At 43.4% G+C, this 17,077-nt stretch overlaps 1 protein-coding gene across 2 annotated transcripts in view; it reads right to left on the bottom strand.

Moving 5' to 3' along the window:
- Window positions 1–519: 519 nt before the first annotated feature.
- Window positions 520–17,077, bottom strand: part of LOC121297148 (serine/threonine-protein kinase ULK1-like) — a 32,294-nt gene continuing 15,736 nt past the window's right edge. The window contains exons 6-28 of one of the 2 annotated variants that reach the window (XM_041223226.1): window positions 16,606–16,779; window positions 15,618–15,691; window positions 15,059–15,160; window positions 13,897–13,955; window positions 12,378–12,460; window positions 11,838–11,888; window positions 11,665–11,753; window positions 11,191–11,350; window positions 10,909–10,969; window positions 10,339–10,428; window positions 9,991–10,116; window positions 9,367–9,521; window positions 8,898–8,972; window positions 8,041–8,300; window positions 7,624–7,817; window positions 7,016–7,131; window positions 6,583–6,726; window positions 6,132–6,319; window positions 4,808–4,986; window positions 4,552–4,670; window positions 4,011–4,168; window positions 3,385–3,520; window positions 520–2,790 (exon numbers count right to left, since the gene is read on the bottom strand). In XM_041223226.1, the coding sequence (XP_041079160.1) occupies window positions 2,735–2,790; window positions 3,385–3,520; window positions 4,011–4,168; window positions 4,552–4,670; window positions 4,808–4,986; window positions 6,132–6,319; window positions 6,583–6,726; window positions 7,016–7,131; window positions 7,624–7,817; window positions 8,041–8,300; window positions 8,898–8,972; window positions 9,367–9,521; window positions 9,991–10,116; window positions 10,339–10,428; window positions 10,909–10,969; window positions 11,191–11,350; window positions 11,665–11,753; window positions 11,838–11,888; window positions 12,378–12,460; window positions 13,897–13,955; window positions 15,059–15,160; window positions 15,618–15,691; window positions 16,606–16,779 (2,849 nt within the window). In that variant the 3' untranslated portion in view covers window positions 520–2,734. The remainder of the gene's footprint in view (window positions 2,791–3,384; window positions 3,521–4,010; window positions 4,169–4,551; window positions 4,671–4,807; window positions 4,987–6,131; window positions 6,320–6,582; window positions 6,727–7,015; window positions 7,132–7,623; window positions 7,818–8,040; window positions 8,301–8,897; window positions 8,973–9,366; window positions 9,522–9,990; window positions 10,117–10,338; window positions 10,429–10,908; window positions 10,970–11,190; window positions 11,351–11,664; window positions 11,754–11,837; window positions 11,889–12,377; window positions 12,461–13,896; window positions 13,956–15,058; window positions 15,161–15,617; window positions 15,692–16,605; window positions 16,780–17,077) is intronic. The other variant, XM_041223227.1, reaches the window with a different exon arrangement.

Here is a 17,077-nt window from a genome sequence, read left to right as displayed (position 1 = left end):
CAGCCTGTATTTTGGTAAGATTTTCAAACCAGCACCTGCTCTGTTTCACTCTAAAACTTCTTTCCAATTCGTTTTCTTAACTTTGAAACATATCTGGAGGTACAGAACTAGCATTAAAAAGTGCTGGCATTAAAGTACTCTTCTGTGTCAATTCCGTAGGCAGTATGAAACAGTAAAGCAGGGTGGAACAATGTATGTGATGTTTTAAGTTGAGTTCATACAGGAAATGGGCTTTCTCTGTCCAGCAAAGAAAGCAGAAGGGATTGTAATAGAGCATGGGCTCCCAACCCTGGTTCTGAGCCCCCTCTGCTGTGTCTGCTGGTTTTCATTCCAACTGAGCTCTCAATCACTTAACTAGCCCCTTAATTGAACTGATCATGTGCTTAATTAGACCTTTTTAATTGTTTTCAGCTCTTAAACAGTTGCAGACTTCAAAGTTAGCTATAACATTTTATAAGTAACTTGAACTCTGCAACTGTTTAAGAGCTGAAAACAATTACAAATATCTAATTACGCAAACTATCAGTTTAAAAAATAAAAAAAACAAAACAGCAGACACAGGGGGTCCCCAGGACCAGGGTTGGGAGCCACTGTGATAGATGCAGGTCAACGAGGGCTGATACTGTACCATCAGAGTATCAAAGTGAAGAAAATGTTTTAGAAAGAAGAAAAAAATAAAACATGTTGTATTAGTATTCACTCTGAAACCAGCACGACTTTCTAGTGCACTGTAGTGTTCTTTTAGCAGTAGCAGGGCTGGTTTGCTGTAATCACTTAACACCTTAGGACAGTGAAACTGTCTACAAAGCAGACAGAAAGGAATCCTGAAGGGGGCTTCCTTTGGCTGTAGCCAGTGGGCACATGGCTACAGTGTATCGGGGGAACAACAGGAAAAAATGGGTGGCAAAGTATTGAAGTTGCTCCTCTGTTAAACTAGTTTAGTATGTCTCAGTTTGTATGGGATTGAACCGCTGCAATTCCTTCTGCATTTCACTTTTCTGCACTGTCTTGATTTCTCTTCTTGGTTTTAGTGCCAGGGAGGGACTCTATTTCTGAATGAATAACAAATTTAAGAATTGATAACACAGTAGATAATAGAAATAAAAGTCATCTTAAAAATATCTAAATACAATTTAAAATAAAAACGAGCGGTAGGCGACTCTCTATATCCTGCTGGGCCAAACCAGACAAAGCAAAACACAAGCTTCAAATTCCTTGATTAAATGTGATATTGCAATGTTAGCTTTTACTTGGTGTTTAAAATGGTCCGCTTCAGACTGATACCCAGCACCAGCACAGGCACTGGGATACTGTAACGCATTGGTCTTGATACACACTGATGCTGTGCACACCGTCTGTGTTGAGTACTGGCATATCTTCCTTCGATTTTAAGCACTGGTCGTACATGATTACTGTGCATGCAAGCATACTGGTCTGTTTGTGAACAAGGACAGGATATCTACATTCTCTGCCAACGTGTCCTCCACAAAGATGGGATCTTATAGCGCTGCTAGTAACCATCACTGGAGATTCTCGTGTCCATGTTGAGTTGACACCATTTTGAGAAGAATGACGGCTTTAAAATGGAACATGAATCATTTGCTCTTATAGTCAGTCTCCATAAAGTGAGTAGATTTTGTTATCAAGTCTTGGCTTTCCCCATTTTTTTTTTTTTTTAACATTTAAAATTACTTTTTTTTTAAATTTTTTTTATTTTAAGGGGTTACAAATTCTGGAATTACTCATTTCAAGATTTATTTAATTTCCCCTAAATATGCTCCCCCTCTTCCACACAAACAGAAGAAACCAGATTTACTTATATGAAGGTGACTGGTTTCTCACAAAAAAAAAAGAAAACCCAAAAAAACACACAACTAAGAGAAGAAAACAAAAGCCTTCTGCCCTTCCAACAGGAAACAGTCCCAACAGCGGCTTTCGGCATAACCATTTCTTTCAAGTCAGAAACTCAAACTAGCTGTCCTCCCAACACAGTAGTGTAGAGAGAAAAACAAAATGTGTTAGAAGTGCTTCAGGGCAGCATTTGATATAGAACAACCACAAAAAAAGAGATGCAAGTAAAGAGAACCAGACAGCCTGACACAGACAGAACGTCTGTGTACAAATCAGTCTCTCATCTGGTAACTGGCCTTTTGTTTAAAACATATTAAAATGCGCCCAACTCTGGCAGCAACTCCACTCCATATTCACTACAGTTCCACTGAGAGAAAGAGTCAGGAAATAAAGTGGAGAAGAGTAGCCTTCTTGAGTGAGAATCTTCTTAATATTCTGTTTGAAGTACCCCAACTTAGGTCTGTTTTCATGTCCATAGCTTTACCAGTTACACTCTACGCTAAATCTTTATATTATATATTTATTGGTAATGGTCAGTGCTGTCGGCATGAAAACAGAACACCACCTGCGGGGCCTTCATGCACAGGGCTGCAAATCAGCACCACTTTCTTCCTTTGACGAAGCCCAACTTCCAAGCTGCTCAAGTAGGCAAACCTCTGAGGAGGCTGTGCCCTTCTCGAAAGAACAGGTCAAAGTGCTTCCGTCTCCAACACGCAGCAGAGGATTGCATTGACATCAAACCAGCTTGGAGAAGAAGCAAGACTGAAGAGAAAGTATTTGAGAGAGAGGAGAGGAGAGAGAGAGATTGCCTTGTGTCCAGTGGCAGCCACTAAGGTGGGGCCAAAGGTTGAAGAAACAGTTCTGGTCAGTGCTGCAGAAGTCATCAAGCACAGAGTCCTGACTGCAGTGCAGAAAGTCTTCTTTCAATACACAGCTTGCCTAAAGTGAGAGGGAGGGGGAGAGAGAAAGAAAAATGCTTAAGTATCACACAGTAACCTGCCCTGGGAACAAACAGCAGCTGTGTTGTTATTTATGAACTCTACATGCTAAGCCGTTCATGACCGTGCCTGTGCTTTTCAGATTACAGGACTCTCTCTGTATCCCTCAGTGTGTTTAACACAGGTTTACTCAAAATCAAGGCTTTTCCTCTGACTGGGTAAAAGCTTCACGCAAAATTGATCTCAGAAAGCTTCAGAAGCTACGCATGGTTTGAACACAGCCACAGATATTAAATCAGGACTGGCATCTCTGAAGTCTCAGAACTGCAGAAAGGAGAGATCTCAGGGAAACCGTCTACACAGAGGGTGCCTGATCCTCAAAAGTGAAGTCTCTAAACTAGCTGAAAACTACTTACAACTCCTAACAAACTGTTACTGTTATACATATGAAATCAATCTCTTGCTTTTCTGCTGTTGGCAAACAATAATCCATTTACACGTCATTTTTATTACCTTTAGAAACCAACACAGGGAATTCCTATAGTGGTCAACTACTTTTTTTATTTTGCATTTTCTTTTCAAAATGGTCACTCACATTTGTTGATGTTTTCCACATCGGCCTGATCATTGATGATGAGAGACAGCCCCTCCATCAGCAGCAGAGCCTTGTGGTATCTCTGTACCGACGCCTCGCCATGGTGGAACATCTCATCCAGAGCAGCTGACTGAATCTGTCACCATAGCAACAAACACCATCATAAAAACCCTGGGTCTGCGTCTTTTACATAAAACAAACTCCTGTGGAAAACCACTGGCGTGCAACGCTCGTGCACAAAGATCCAAGTGACATTTCTGTGATTCTGAGATACACGAACAATTAAAAAAGGGACTGATCTGCCACTAACCAATTAGAAAAACACTGCGACACCAACCTCCATAACCACCACACCAGTGGCTAGTGTATTTTTTTATGTAAAAGTATGCTGCATAAATACGACAGTGGCATTTAGATCAGTCACTGTTAAAATCAATACCACATCTAAAAGCTCAGTGCTTTGCTTGATTTTTACAAACCAGTGTTCATTTACATGCCTGCTCTTTACTCCATGTTGATCTAATTATACATTCATTAAGCCATCATTAAAACGTGTAACACTGGCTTTGGATATCCGAGCATTGGCTGTATAATTAAAAGGAGGAGGATATGAAATGCAGCTGTACCATGTGGACAGTGTGGTTGTAGATGAGCTTATCTGCGGTGATGCTGTTAATCCGATCCATCAGCTTCTGCTTGTCGTAGAAGAACCTCTGCAGGCGGGCGTTGAGGGAGCGGCAGGACGACACACTTGACTTGTACAGCTCGTTTAGCTTCTTTACCACTGCGCAGAGAGGGAGACCACCCGTAAGCACACAAACCCACCCAGGTCTGTCTCTACCCCAGGACAGGGAGACCCCCCCCATCAGCACACACCCATCCAGGTCTCTCTCTCCCAGGATGGGAAGACCCTGTCAGCACACCCACCCACCCAGGAACTTGTACGACATGTGAAGTGGATGTTAAAGTGAGCAACTAATACAGTGATGTGCTAATAGGCCAGGATAATGAATCTTAAGAAAATGGAGCAAAACCTTCAGCAAGGCCCCCTGTTACAAATCACACGAGAGCACTGAGGGGTGGGTATTGGGGATATATAGGATTCCATCTGTTTTTCAGCTCTATTAAGTGAATCGTTATTAGTGTTTTATTGAGATGTCTCCTGACCTTGCTTGACGGTGGTGGAGGGACAGAGCTTTCCTTGTTTGATGCTTTCCATGGCTGTGTGCAGAGAGGCAGAGATAAGCTCTGTGGTCTTCACATACAGGACCAGCTGCTCTGCATAACTGTCAGGAAAGAGAACAGATAGAACCGGGGGTGAAAGACTGCTTCTCAGTATCTTCAGATCAATGCTAATAGTTTCTTTGTTAAACGCGTCTCAGCTTTCCAGGGCTGCAGCTAGCTAGGCTTGTGTGCTCCTCACCTCCACTCCCTGCTCAGGAGGCTGATCTGGTCAGCCACCATGCTCTCCTGCAGATGGAAGGATGATGTCACCGAGCTGCCCCCCTCCATGACCATGCCCTTGGTGGCAGCGATCTCCATCACGCAGTGAACGAAGGCCAGCGTGAAGCGAAGGCTCCGCAGAGTCTCCGTGTGCTCCTGCTGCAAGGGGAGAGGAAGAGGAGGGTTACCCATTGGGGTCCACTCAATGGATCTTCTACAACGTTGCAGCCCTGCCAAGAAAGCCTTTCTACTGAAATACTTCAACAGCATCTTAGTGTTTCAATACACATACTTAACACTACCTTTCTCTAGTGCCAGCTCCCCTGCATGTTAAAATCATCTGGATATTAAATACCCCAATAAGATTAGTAGTCCTTGAAAGTTCAAGAGAAGTTCTAACATTATTTAGAGAATGAAAGGGTGTTCAATACCATCCGCTTAAATCATTTATTGGTCTGGTGTCCACTATTGATGTCACAAGACGTTTTTTTCAAAGAAGGATTGGTGTTCACTGCAACCAACAGTGTTAAACAATCATTGGCTTTGTTTCCAACTAATCAGTTCAAACTAAAATCCGGTCCTGAAGTATCTTGGCTGATCCACACTGTTAGTCCTTAACATGAATACAGAGCACACTGCTCTCCTCTGTGGACTTTGTTTCGCTTTACACTGGTATGCACTGATCCTGCTCAAATGCCAAGCTTTAGAAAAAAGAATGGGAGGTTTCTGTTGAGCTAGAAGGCACAGCCTGACCGCTCATTGTTCAACATACAAACACAGAGAGAAGCTGGCTGTCCGAAGCCTGAAAGCCAGGGATGAGAGTGACCAAGGGCTTGGGTCAGCTCAAATCCTGCATCCTAGCGGGATCCATCTACCTATTTTTTGCTTTTGTCATTGCAACAAAATACACTCACTGACCTAGATATGACAATTCCTTTCAGCACGGTTTTGCTCAGATTAATTCAGCTTGCAAAGCAAATGATTCCCTGGCCAGGGAAAAACATTTTGCTCCACTTTTAGATTAAGCTAATTAATGGAAGTGTAGCACCTGGCAGGGGTTGCCGAGCGCCCAGTCGCTGCACGGACTCGTCACCCCTGGGGGAAGAGAGAGCAAGAGGCAAGTGCCTTTGCAGTCCCTACACTGCAGTTATAAGCCCCCCCCCCCACACACACTCAAGATTTCCCTGTCTACTGCTGAATCCAGCTTCATGCGTTCATCCCCTGCTCTTTGCAGTGGTAATTAGATGTTGTTTTTCTTAATAAGGACAAAATGGTGACCAGGAATCCTAGCTTCACCCGCTCACCTCCATCAGGGTCTCCTCAGGAAGCTCCGGGGCTTCAAAGGTCACCGCACCTTCCAGACTGGCTGCCACAGGGTCATTGAAGCCATATCGGAGACCGGAAGGACCCTCACAGCCGTCTGCGCATGTGCCTGTCAGGAACTGTCTGCCACTGAAGGACCCTCCTGAACTCAAAGAGCTAGAGGAGCCAACTGTACAAAGAAAAAAATAAAAGCATATTTTTAAATGAGACAAGGAAAGCAGGTCTGCAGCCAGTAACTTTACCCCTTGTTTTGCAAAGAACCGCCTTTTTACAACCGATTGTTACTACTGAACTGTGAGAGCCAAAAAGTGAAATGTTTTTGCTACTCCTAAGCAGGAAGGGTTTTAAATTAGTTCTGTTAATAAAATAGAAAATGTATATAAAAAAAGATTTTTTCCTTGCAGACTGCACCTTTAAATCAATGCAGGTTACCTGAGAACATCCTGGTTCTGTTTGTCTGTGGAGGGGTGCTGCCGCTGGGAGGGGACCCCACTGTGAACACCACAGGAGCTGGAGAGCCAGACCCCACCCCCATCGCACCAGAGTGCAGGTCCGCACCATCTCCACTGGGGGGCGCTGTGGGGAACACAATGCCAGACATATACATATAAAATTGAAGCAACAACAAAAAAAAATATTAACAAGCTAAAACAAACTCCTGTTAACTTCAGTAAGGACTGTACTGGTCTTAAAGGTTGATCTAAAATTAAATTGTCTTGAAGACCTATGAATGGATTGGGCTGCTTGGACAATAATTTTTGGTTTTAAGTAACCAGCAGGAGTTTCCCTTACTGCAATCACCACAAAGAGAATAATATGACAGCAGGCCAACTGCATCCAACACACGAAACTGCAGCTGCCATACCTGTTGTATCCATTGGCCTCTCTGTGTTCAGACTCTCGCGGCTGCCACCATCCAGCACCTGCCCTCCGAAGGCTGCTTTCAACAGCATTTCAGACAGCCTCCCGGCAGAGAGAGACCTAAGAGACAGGCAGGGCAGACAGGTTACAGTACTACCACGCACAGCAGCACGTGCCTGCTTTCACTGCCTTGCCCCAAAGGCAGTAACGTTTTAGACGGACAAGGTAACTAAAATAAGCGAATTCTTTTTCAGTACATGGCGATGACAGCTGACAAGCCAGGAGGTGTTGATCAAACTGACAAAGCTGCCAGACATTAAGCAACAATGTACAGCATCTGCATGTGGAGTGGGTCACAATGTACCCAATTAAAAATACTGTTTAATTTTAGGAACTCCACCATAGGAGCTGTTTTCCACCCTCATGTATCCTATCCTATTACGATACAACTATACAAGCAGTGCAAACCAAGCTTTAAAAGTACAATTAAATTAAAAGCACTAATTAAGATCAACCACAAAACAACTTCTTAGGATCAACCGCAGCATTATCTCCACCAATTCAACTCCCTTTCAAAACTAAAAATTCTAGTCTGCTTTCAGCGAATCATACCTGCCAAAGGCACCTTTGTTCTCCTCCACGGGCCTCATGCTAGGGCTGGTCTGCTGGCAGAAAGGCTGGCCCAACTCCTTCAGATCTGGGATGGTTCTGTTGCGTGTCGGGGTGAGAACCAGGCCCTGCTGGGCTAGTAAGGTGACCAGGTTCTGGGAGCTGGTGGGTTTGGGGAACTCAAATGGAGGCATGGCCTGTTAAGGGAAGACACAGCAGACCTGTTATTCACCTGGGCTCAGCAACAGGGATGGAAGGTAATGAGTCTCATGTTGGTGTGGTCACCCATATAATTTGTTCAAATATGTTATAATCTATCTATCTATAACACAATATTTTAGCTCAGAATTCAAGAAAGAAAGCTCTAATTCTTGAGTGCTTGTATTTCTTGGTCTGTTAAGCTGTGGTTGGAATGGTGACCTTGGTGGGGGAGCCCAGGATGGTTGGCAGGGGACTCCTGTGCACGAGTTCAGAGAGTTTGGGAGAGGAGCGCAGTTGGCGGCCAGGCTGCAGCAAGGGGATCTGCTGGGGCTGGCTGCACTGCCGGTGCACCGCAGGGTCAGAGTGCTGCTTCTTTATCTTCTGCCTGCAGGAGTTTGCGCCACCCTCCGACAGGTTGGGGGCGCTGTGAAGCCGGGAGCCCATGCCGTGCCGAGGCAGGTGCTCTGGTACTGTCAGGCCTGCATAGATACAGCAAACAAGGTCATGAAATATAGATGTAAATTAGTGACTAGACTATAAAAACAAATGTCTTTCGAGAATATTTTGACTGATAGTCACAACAGACACAGCAAGAAAGAAATAGATACTTTGCATGCAAGCAGGTTCCTTGACCAAGAAGATGGTTAAATGCTCTTAGCATGCCAGCAGTGTGCGCTCATTTCACTGAACCAAGCCTCATGCATTATCACATCTCTTATGGCACCACATTATTTCCCTGGAGAGCGATGCACAGATTTTAAAAGAGCAGCAACCCCTTGAACAGGGACCAAAGCTGCAGAGCTCTCTGTCTAAATCAGGGTGATGAAGAGCAATCACTTCTTTAGGTTACTCAAATGCAATAAGCCCGCTTACAAATGCAGTCAGGTTACGTCCAAATCTCTTAGCTTCTAATATGAACAAACTGATTTATCACACAGTGACTACCGTGTGTGTCGATGGGGCCAAATCAGTGAAAATCATCTGCAGATGAGAACTAAAAACAACTAAAATAATGTAATGCAGTGTAACCACTGAATATAGGTACTGAACTGCAATTCTGATTAAAGCCTGCTCACCTCCACCCTGTAGCCTACTCCGAGTCTCTGATCCCAGGGGAAAGGTCTGGCCAGGCACCTCTGGGATGGTGCCAACTTTGAAGAAAATACATTTAAAACTGAAATTACAATTATTGTATTTCTCTACGAAACCGCCCAGACATACAACTGTGCCAGCTGTATAAAACAAGACCCAGATTGCACCTGTTAATCAAGGTTTTCCCAGACTAGGAGAGCTTTTTCACACCTAAAAACGGTCAGAGTCTGTCGCTGGACTGGATGGAAGCAGCGGCTCTAGCATAAATGAGAGATCAATCAAAGCAGACATTGAGCTTGCTGTGGCTTTGTCATAACAAATCATCATGACCTCATGAACACAGCTAATTAAAAGGTTCATTCAAGCACAGAGCAGAAAATGTTAGTGCTAAACATCTTGAAGAGTCCCGGGCCAGCCAGGACTAAGTGCAGGTGTGTGATGGGATGCTCCTACCTTGTGGGGACGGCTGATACGGTTTGGAGCCTCCAGCTGAGAGTCTGCGGGAGCTGAAGGCTGTCCCGTGATCTCCTGGGACGGGTGGCGAGGTCCCGCTCCTCCCGAATCCCAAGGGGCTAGCACTGCTGGACTTTCGCACTGGTGGTCTGGATCTAGACAATAGGAGGACAGAGACATCTATTAACAAAATGACACAGACCCCCAGCTACAAGACCTTGCTAATTTGCCTAATGTAACCATTTCAATACTCAATTTCAGACCAGTAAACTAATATACCTATATGAATATCAATGCCCATTTTTATTTATGCCTCTATAAAGAGACACTGAAGCGATTTAATTAGTCATCCTGGGGTAGCCTTTCTCTATAAAATGAAATAAAAAAGTAAAAAACAAAAAAACAAAAAGGTACAAGTGGTGCCTACTGAGCTGATCGTATAACTTCTAATATGGTAAAAACCAAAAGACTATGCGCTTCTATTATCCATCTGTTTATTGAAAAAAAACCCCAGCTCATTTTAAATGTCTCTCTGGTATTTTACCATTTCTTTGGATTAGAGTACAAAAACAAGATGTCATATCTCCAGGAAATGAAAAAGGCTGCCACCTTCTGGAGGCTCACCTGGGGGAAACATGCTGGCTGGGGCAATGCAGGTTCTGCTCGATGCGCTGGTAGTTGTGAATCTGGGTCGGAACTGGGATCGGTACCGACTGTCCGTAGTTACTGGCTGAAAACTCAACCGGCCTCCTGCAACCAAACCAAAGTAAAAGTAAACCTGACCTCTCATGGAAATCAAGACAACAGATTTCATTATTAAACAATTTATTAATTGACAATTAGGACAGTGCTTGGCTGCTGTCAATTGAACTATCCTGAAAGTCCTGACTGAGGGAAGGCTTTGCGCAGACCCTGAATCTCAGAGTTGGGAAGCACTGCTCCACACACCACAGCGCAGCCAGAGTTCCTTACCCTGAGGGACTTGGAGAGTTGCTGAAGGAAGGAGACGGGGATGGTGTCTTGCCCTGACTCCCCAGTCCAGCAGAGGTCAGCAGAGAGCTCCTAATCACAGTGGGCAAAAATAACAGAACAGTTTACTAGAATCTGCTTTACACTGCGAGGGTCCTGCTGCTGCAGCTGTTAATTACTACATGGACTGCACATGTAATCCTCCTAATCTCCAGTTTTAAATATGAATGATTTGCTCTCTTCCTGGAGGGTAGGGAATCCCCTCCTTGAAAAGGTGTCAAATCAAAGGTTCACTGAACATTGTCACATGTCTGAGACAAGAAACTGTGCTAAGAAGATTTCTGTGAAGATAAAGCAAGCAGTGCGAGTGTGTTGGATTTGTGTGAAGATGAAGCCAGCAGTGCGAGTGTGTTGGATTTGTGTGAAGATGAAGCCAGCAGTGCGAGTGTGTTGGATTTGTGTGAAGATGAAGCCAGCAGTGCGAGTGTGTTGGATTTGTGTGAAGATGAAGCTAGCAGTGCAAGTGTGTTGGATTTGTGTGAAGATGGTACACTGCCAGGAGGGGAGACTCACCCACTGCACATGAGGCTGTCCAGCACTGGTTTTTCTCTTGTGGCCTCGCTGGCGATGTCACCTAAGCACAGACAGAAATAGTACGTTATACGGTGGAGAGAATTTCTACAGACCATTTTTTGCAATTGAACAGAAATGAGCACCCCCCACCAGAAATAGTATAGACTACACCCCAGAAAACTAAACACTAAGTGGAGAAACTCATTTCACTTGTGACCTAAATACCAAGTATTTATTTAAAGGTCTCCGTATTGCTGCTAGAGGTGCAAAAGCCAGCCTTACTGGAGAACTGCACAGGCACCATGACGAAGTCGTCCATGTCGCAGGAAGAGTCCTTGCTGCTGCCCGCCGAGTCCTTTAGTCCTTGCAGGAAACCAGGGGAATCCTGGGTAGGAGAAGCCAGAGTCTTGGCTTGCAGCTGCTGCATCTCTGCCATGGACTGCTATGATGGGGAAGAACCAGACAGGGGGAAAGGCCTCAATACAGTATTACACCTGGTAAGCGGACTGACCCCCATGCTCTGCAAACGCCACGTATGGAACACAAATGTAAGCACAGACTGAAAAGCAAAGTCCAACCACAGGACTGCTAAAGGCTTTTCGTTGAAAAACGTTATTAACGTTTCTTTGTAGTAGTTCTAGTACAAACAAACTGTGCCCATCACATTATGAACAGCAAGGAGGCCTGAAAAGTGCTGATAGGACCTCGGTACCCACAGGCTTGGTCTGTTCCCTTCCCCTTGTGAGTGACACTTACAGGAGGAGAGGCGAGGTGAGAGGTGGACGAGCTGCTGCAGGAGCTGGCAGACCCTGAGCTTGGGTATGAAGGCATTGGCACTGGAGCAGCTGCAAAAACAGCACACAAACACCAGAGGGGTTAGAATGTACGAGATAGACACACTGGGGTGGGGGTTCAGTAATTTCACTTACATTTCTTCATGGATGAGCTCACTTCCAGGAATGGATGTCGGAAAAACTCATCTGAAAAGAAAAGAAAAAAGAAAGAGTCATGAGGCAGGATGCAGACAGAACGTCCCAGAAAGCAGCTGTTATTTTACTTGGCATTAAAGTGGTTTATGGATATTAATAATAAATGTGATACATGGTCAAAGAACAGAGATAACTGTGGTGGCGGTAACAGGCACATGAGAAATGGTGGTTATTATTATTACTACTGACACTGTGACAGTGGAAGCAAAAACTACTGTATGACTACCACAAAACATTCGCATTAATTCCTAAACCCTTTTTCTTTGCCATAATTCTCTACAACTCTGGAATTATCTGCCTAGTGTAATGTGAATGGCAGATGGGTTATATTTAAGTTTTGGACCAGGCTTATGTTTATTTGCCATTGGAGAGCTGGGGTGTTTGTACATGGGAGATATATAACTGTAAATTCTATGTTACAGTACTTTAGGAGACACACACATCTACAATTGATGACAGCTTAAAAAACAGGACACCCACCAAAGTCCATGCGATCTTTGTGATTGCGCTTCAACAGCCCCGACAGTAGGTGTCGCAAGTGGGCGGAGGTCTCCCGTGGGATGCTGAGAACAAAGAACAATGTGATCAGTTTGCATCTTAGAAAGAAAAAACTGTTTTACCAGTAAAAAAAAAAAGTGCCTCAAGGTACTGTATTTCAAATAGTGAATAGGTCAACCCAGCAATCTGTAAAAGAGATGCGCAACCTGAAGGTTAATATCACATCTCTGGGTTGTGATAGTAAATCTAGAATGAGGTTAGAAACTGATTAGCTGGCAACACAGGATCACAATGACAGCGAGACCCTGGCTTAGGAATAGGAGGGCACAGATGGGGAGAGCAATTCTGAACAGCAGGTGTTCATTAGCGAGTTTTTTCACCATCCAGTTTTACATTTCTGGCTTGTGTACAAAGTATAAAGTGAGCATAAGCAATGACTAATTCCATCTGTGGTCTGGTCTAAACTAGGTTAAAGCTACAGTAGCACTTCTGCGGTTTAAATTAACCTTTAAAAAAAAAAAAAGTTTAATGAAAAGAGCAACTTGGTGTGGGTAAAAATATATTACTGTTATATTAACCAATATATTCTTGTTAGGATTCACTTTGCAAACCTTTTCTGTTTGTGCAGTGCACCATTAACCTGCCCCCCCTGCAGCATGCACTACCAGCTGTATTTAAGATAAAACATGTCTGAGTGCTGTTAAGAGGTCATAGGGGTGCTTCTAACTTATGAGTTTCAAAAAGTCACCAGGACAAACAGAAAAAAAGAATCGCAAAGTGTTTCTAAAAACAAGAATACATTAGTTCAGGGAACTGTGATATTTCAGATCTGTAACAAGTTGTTCTTTAAGTCTGCCTTTATTTGTTCTATATATGTGTGAGAGTGTGTGTGTGCACGCGCGCGCAAGTGGGAATTTGAGCCAGGTTCTTGAGATGCTGGATGTAGGCTTCTGTGGTGTGTTGACTGTGTAGCTCAGTGAAAAGTGATAGTGTAATGCTTGAGCAACTGTTCACTTAAAAGTAGATATAAATAGAGCACCAGCAAAGACTCATTCCTGTTTACTTAACAAGCACACCTTCACGTAATCCAGCGTGAGCAATGCTTGGTAGCATATCGCTATTGTTTAGCAGAGCTACGTAGTGTAGTGGTTATTCGTCCTATTCAACACGGGATGGTAAACATCAGTAAGGACACAGTGTTAAAAATGAAGAGACGGGAAAACAAAACTAAGCAAAAAAAGATACAGAAATATAACGCATGAAGATCAGCAAAAGCAACAAAACAAAACTTTGCATGAAGGGAATGCAGGGCTACGTGCCCACATATATGGCATAAAAGGTGTCAGGTCGCAGGTAGAAGTTTAAACAGGGTCACAGCAGATGGCTGGAAAATGTGAGCAACAGAACATGCCAAGACGTGTGATAAAGCCTTGGGAAGGAGGGGAAAGGTATGAAGGGGGAGGAGAGGGATTATTGCAGCACACAGACCAGCATCACTTACTTGGGAGTCAGGTTCTTGTTTTTCTCATAGAACAGCCGGAGATCCTGAGGGCTGCTAGCCTGCAAGCAGAAATCCAAATGCACTTAAAATGCGTCTGCTACTTTTTAACATCATCACCCACTCCTGTGATTATACTTCCATATCAGGGTTTTCAGGATCACCGCAGGGCTTCAAACTGCGTTCATGGACTCTAACTCCTGCTCAATGTTTAGGCCTGTGAAGTAAGACTCACTGGCCCTCTGGATAGGTGGAAAGCATTCTCTTCACATAAGGTGGTAATAAAGTCAGCTGGCCAAGTATTGCTCCACAATAAAAGCTTATTTTATAAGGATGCCACCTGCCAAGAGGTGTTGTTGTCTCTGTGAAAACAGGGCATTTTCCTGTTGTTAATCTAGAGGAATCTGGAATCACGTTTCAGTGCACTCTCGTGAATAACTTTTCCCCAGCTGCAACACAAATTTAAGGTCAGATTTAATAAACTGCCCTATTATTTTATTACAAAATAAACCTTCAAGACCACATCTACCATGCAGACTGCATATTGTCTGTGAAAGTTTCACAAGAAACCAAAAAGATCTTAAAACGCACTCAAAAAATAACATAACCAACTACCACGTTTTGCACTGTACACTCTTTTTTTGCTAAATCACACATCAATTAGAACGCTTCACTTGCATTTCGTCTTTCCTTGGCTGAGTTTGTAAACCCTCACTGTAGAAATGTGTCACCAATTTCCACAGAGGAAAGAGGTTGTTCAAATAGCATGAATCAAATATTGAAATACATGAAGAGGTGACAATACTGCACTTTAAATTTTATTCTGGGGAACTGAGGACACATGAATTCTTGTGTCACAAACAGGGCAGAGAACCCAGTTATTTTTATAGCCTTATCATAAGTTGAAAAACATCTGCTGTCAGTTACTTGATAAGATATTGATTAACATGGAGAACACTGGAAACCTAGCAATGAACTATAAAGGGTTCACACAGTTATGAGGATACCAGATAGGATTTTTTCTAATAAATAAAACCATTTGTTTTGGGTTTAAATCTACTGTTTTTCTGCATAAAGCTTACTGTTTTACAGGGCATGGTTTATGTTGTTCAGTTAACCTCACCATAGGGTTAATGGACCACTTGAAAACAGAATAAGGACTCACCTGAAAGGGGGCCTTCCCGGTCAGACACTGGAACACTATAGTTCCTATGCTCCACAGATCAGCCTTTGCATCGTAGGTCTGGGACATTATAACTTCAGGAGCCTGGAAAAAAGAAGCAACATCCTTATAGAAGCCTGCCACAGTAAAAGCATAGCAAAGTGTAATGAAGCACAGTGAAAGCATGGTAAAGCATAGGGAAGCATTGCAAAGTCTGGTAAAGCATATTAATAAACATGGCTAACCAGGGGAGACTATTGTAAATGCATAGTATAACCAAGGGAAAACAGCAAGAACACAGTGAAATAACACCTTGGGAAACTATTATCAGGGCAGTAGTAGTATGTAGGATTTCTGATAGTCAAAAGCTTAAAACAAACACAGTAAATAACAACAAGGCCAGGAATATGTCAGTGGAGTTTTTCTACAGTTCGTGGGAGTGTGCTAGGCACAGACTTCAATCTAGAGTTCTAGGAACGGGATCAACCTTACAAGCTCCCAAACAAAACCTGGCAATGCGAACAGCCAGACCACGTACACTATTCAAAGACAAGGCACTCACCATGTACATAGGAGAACCGCACAGCGTAGCTGCCATCATATTGGTCTGCAGGTACCTGGCAAACCCAAAGTCGGCTGGAGGGTAAAAGAAAACAAAGTGAATAGAATATCAATGTGGTGTTTGTCCTTCTGGTCGGGAGTGCTAGGTTTTAAAATACATTTTCTAACTACCGCTGGCAAAATTATCACTGCCCCCTCTTTCTCAGGTTGAATATACTTCAACCTGGATTAAGCAGATGTTTCAAAGACAATGTTGCAGTAGGTGAAAAGTTGTTGCCTCTTCGTGGTAACTAATCACCTCATGTTTTGTAGTTAAAAATTCACAGAAATGGTCCTGCTGCAATCAGACCAGCAGTTTGCCTACAACATTGTCATTGAAAGATTTGCATAATTTCAATTAAAGCAAAAAACAAGGGACAGCTGTCTCAGCACAGCAACACATTAGGAATGCTAATAAGAAACTTGGCTTAGCATGCTATTAACTGCTCAATGTCATGTTTCCCCATCATCCATGCTCAATGGACCCATGGGGACTTTGTTTTTCCCCCACAAGAGCAACTGTTCTGTTCATGTTTCCAACCATAAACCATACGCTTGCAAATCCATGAACTTTCCCTCAGTTACTATAATCATGACGGTGGGAAACAATCAAACCAAACTCAAGGCAAAAGTCCAAAGGGTTTGGTCAGCAAACAATTTTCTACAAAATGGAATCTACCTGGGCTTTGCAGAAAAAAAAAAAGTACTGAGGATAACACTTGTAAATTATATTTCAATTCATGATATGCACTGGCTTCAATGTATCTCTAAGTACAGTATGACTGTAAATGATTTATTATCAGCAGCTACTACTTATCACTGCTATTTATATTTATGTGTATGTGGGCAAATCACAGCAACTTAAACCTCTTGGATAAATATATGTGCGACCAAGCCTTTGGTTTCTATGGGAATCACTATGGAAATAAAGACGGAAGAGCAGAGCGCACCGATCTTGATGCAGGTGTTCCCAGTGTTGGATTTGCGCCCCCCGGAATGGGACAGCAGGATGTTCTGTGGTTTCAGGTCCCGGTGGATGATCCCCTTGCTCTGTAACACCTTCATGGCGCCTGCGATCTGATGCAGGAACAGACGGATAGTGTCCTCGCTCAGGGTCCCCTTAGCTGTGAAAAAACAAAACTCTGAGAATGCCAGCTCTGGGAATGGGTCACGCAAGAAAATACAAATGATCTTTATATTGGTTTGAAAAATGTAAGTGTGGCACACATACTGAGAGACAGCACACATATACCCCCAGGTTCTGATGCCTTTAATAAACTGCATCGCCACTGATGAGACAGATGGAAAAAGTATAAGATTATAGATTACTGTTCGGGATGATACAAGTTTACTGCTCTGCCTGGTTTTAGAACTCTAGAATACTGAGACATCACTTCCTGACTCCACCTGGTTGATTGGTTT

Source organism: Polyodon spathula, chromosome 22, assembly GCF_017654505.1.
Source record: "Polyodon spathula isolate WHYD16114869_AA chromosome 22, ASM1765450v1, whole genome shotgun sequence".
NCBI classification, from domain to species: Eukaryota; Metazoa; Chordata; class Actinopteri; order Acipenseriformes; family Polyodontidae; genus Polyodon; species Polyodon spathula.
Note: the sequence above shows the minus strand (reverse complement) of the source record. Positions and strands in the feature narration are given on the sequence as shown.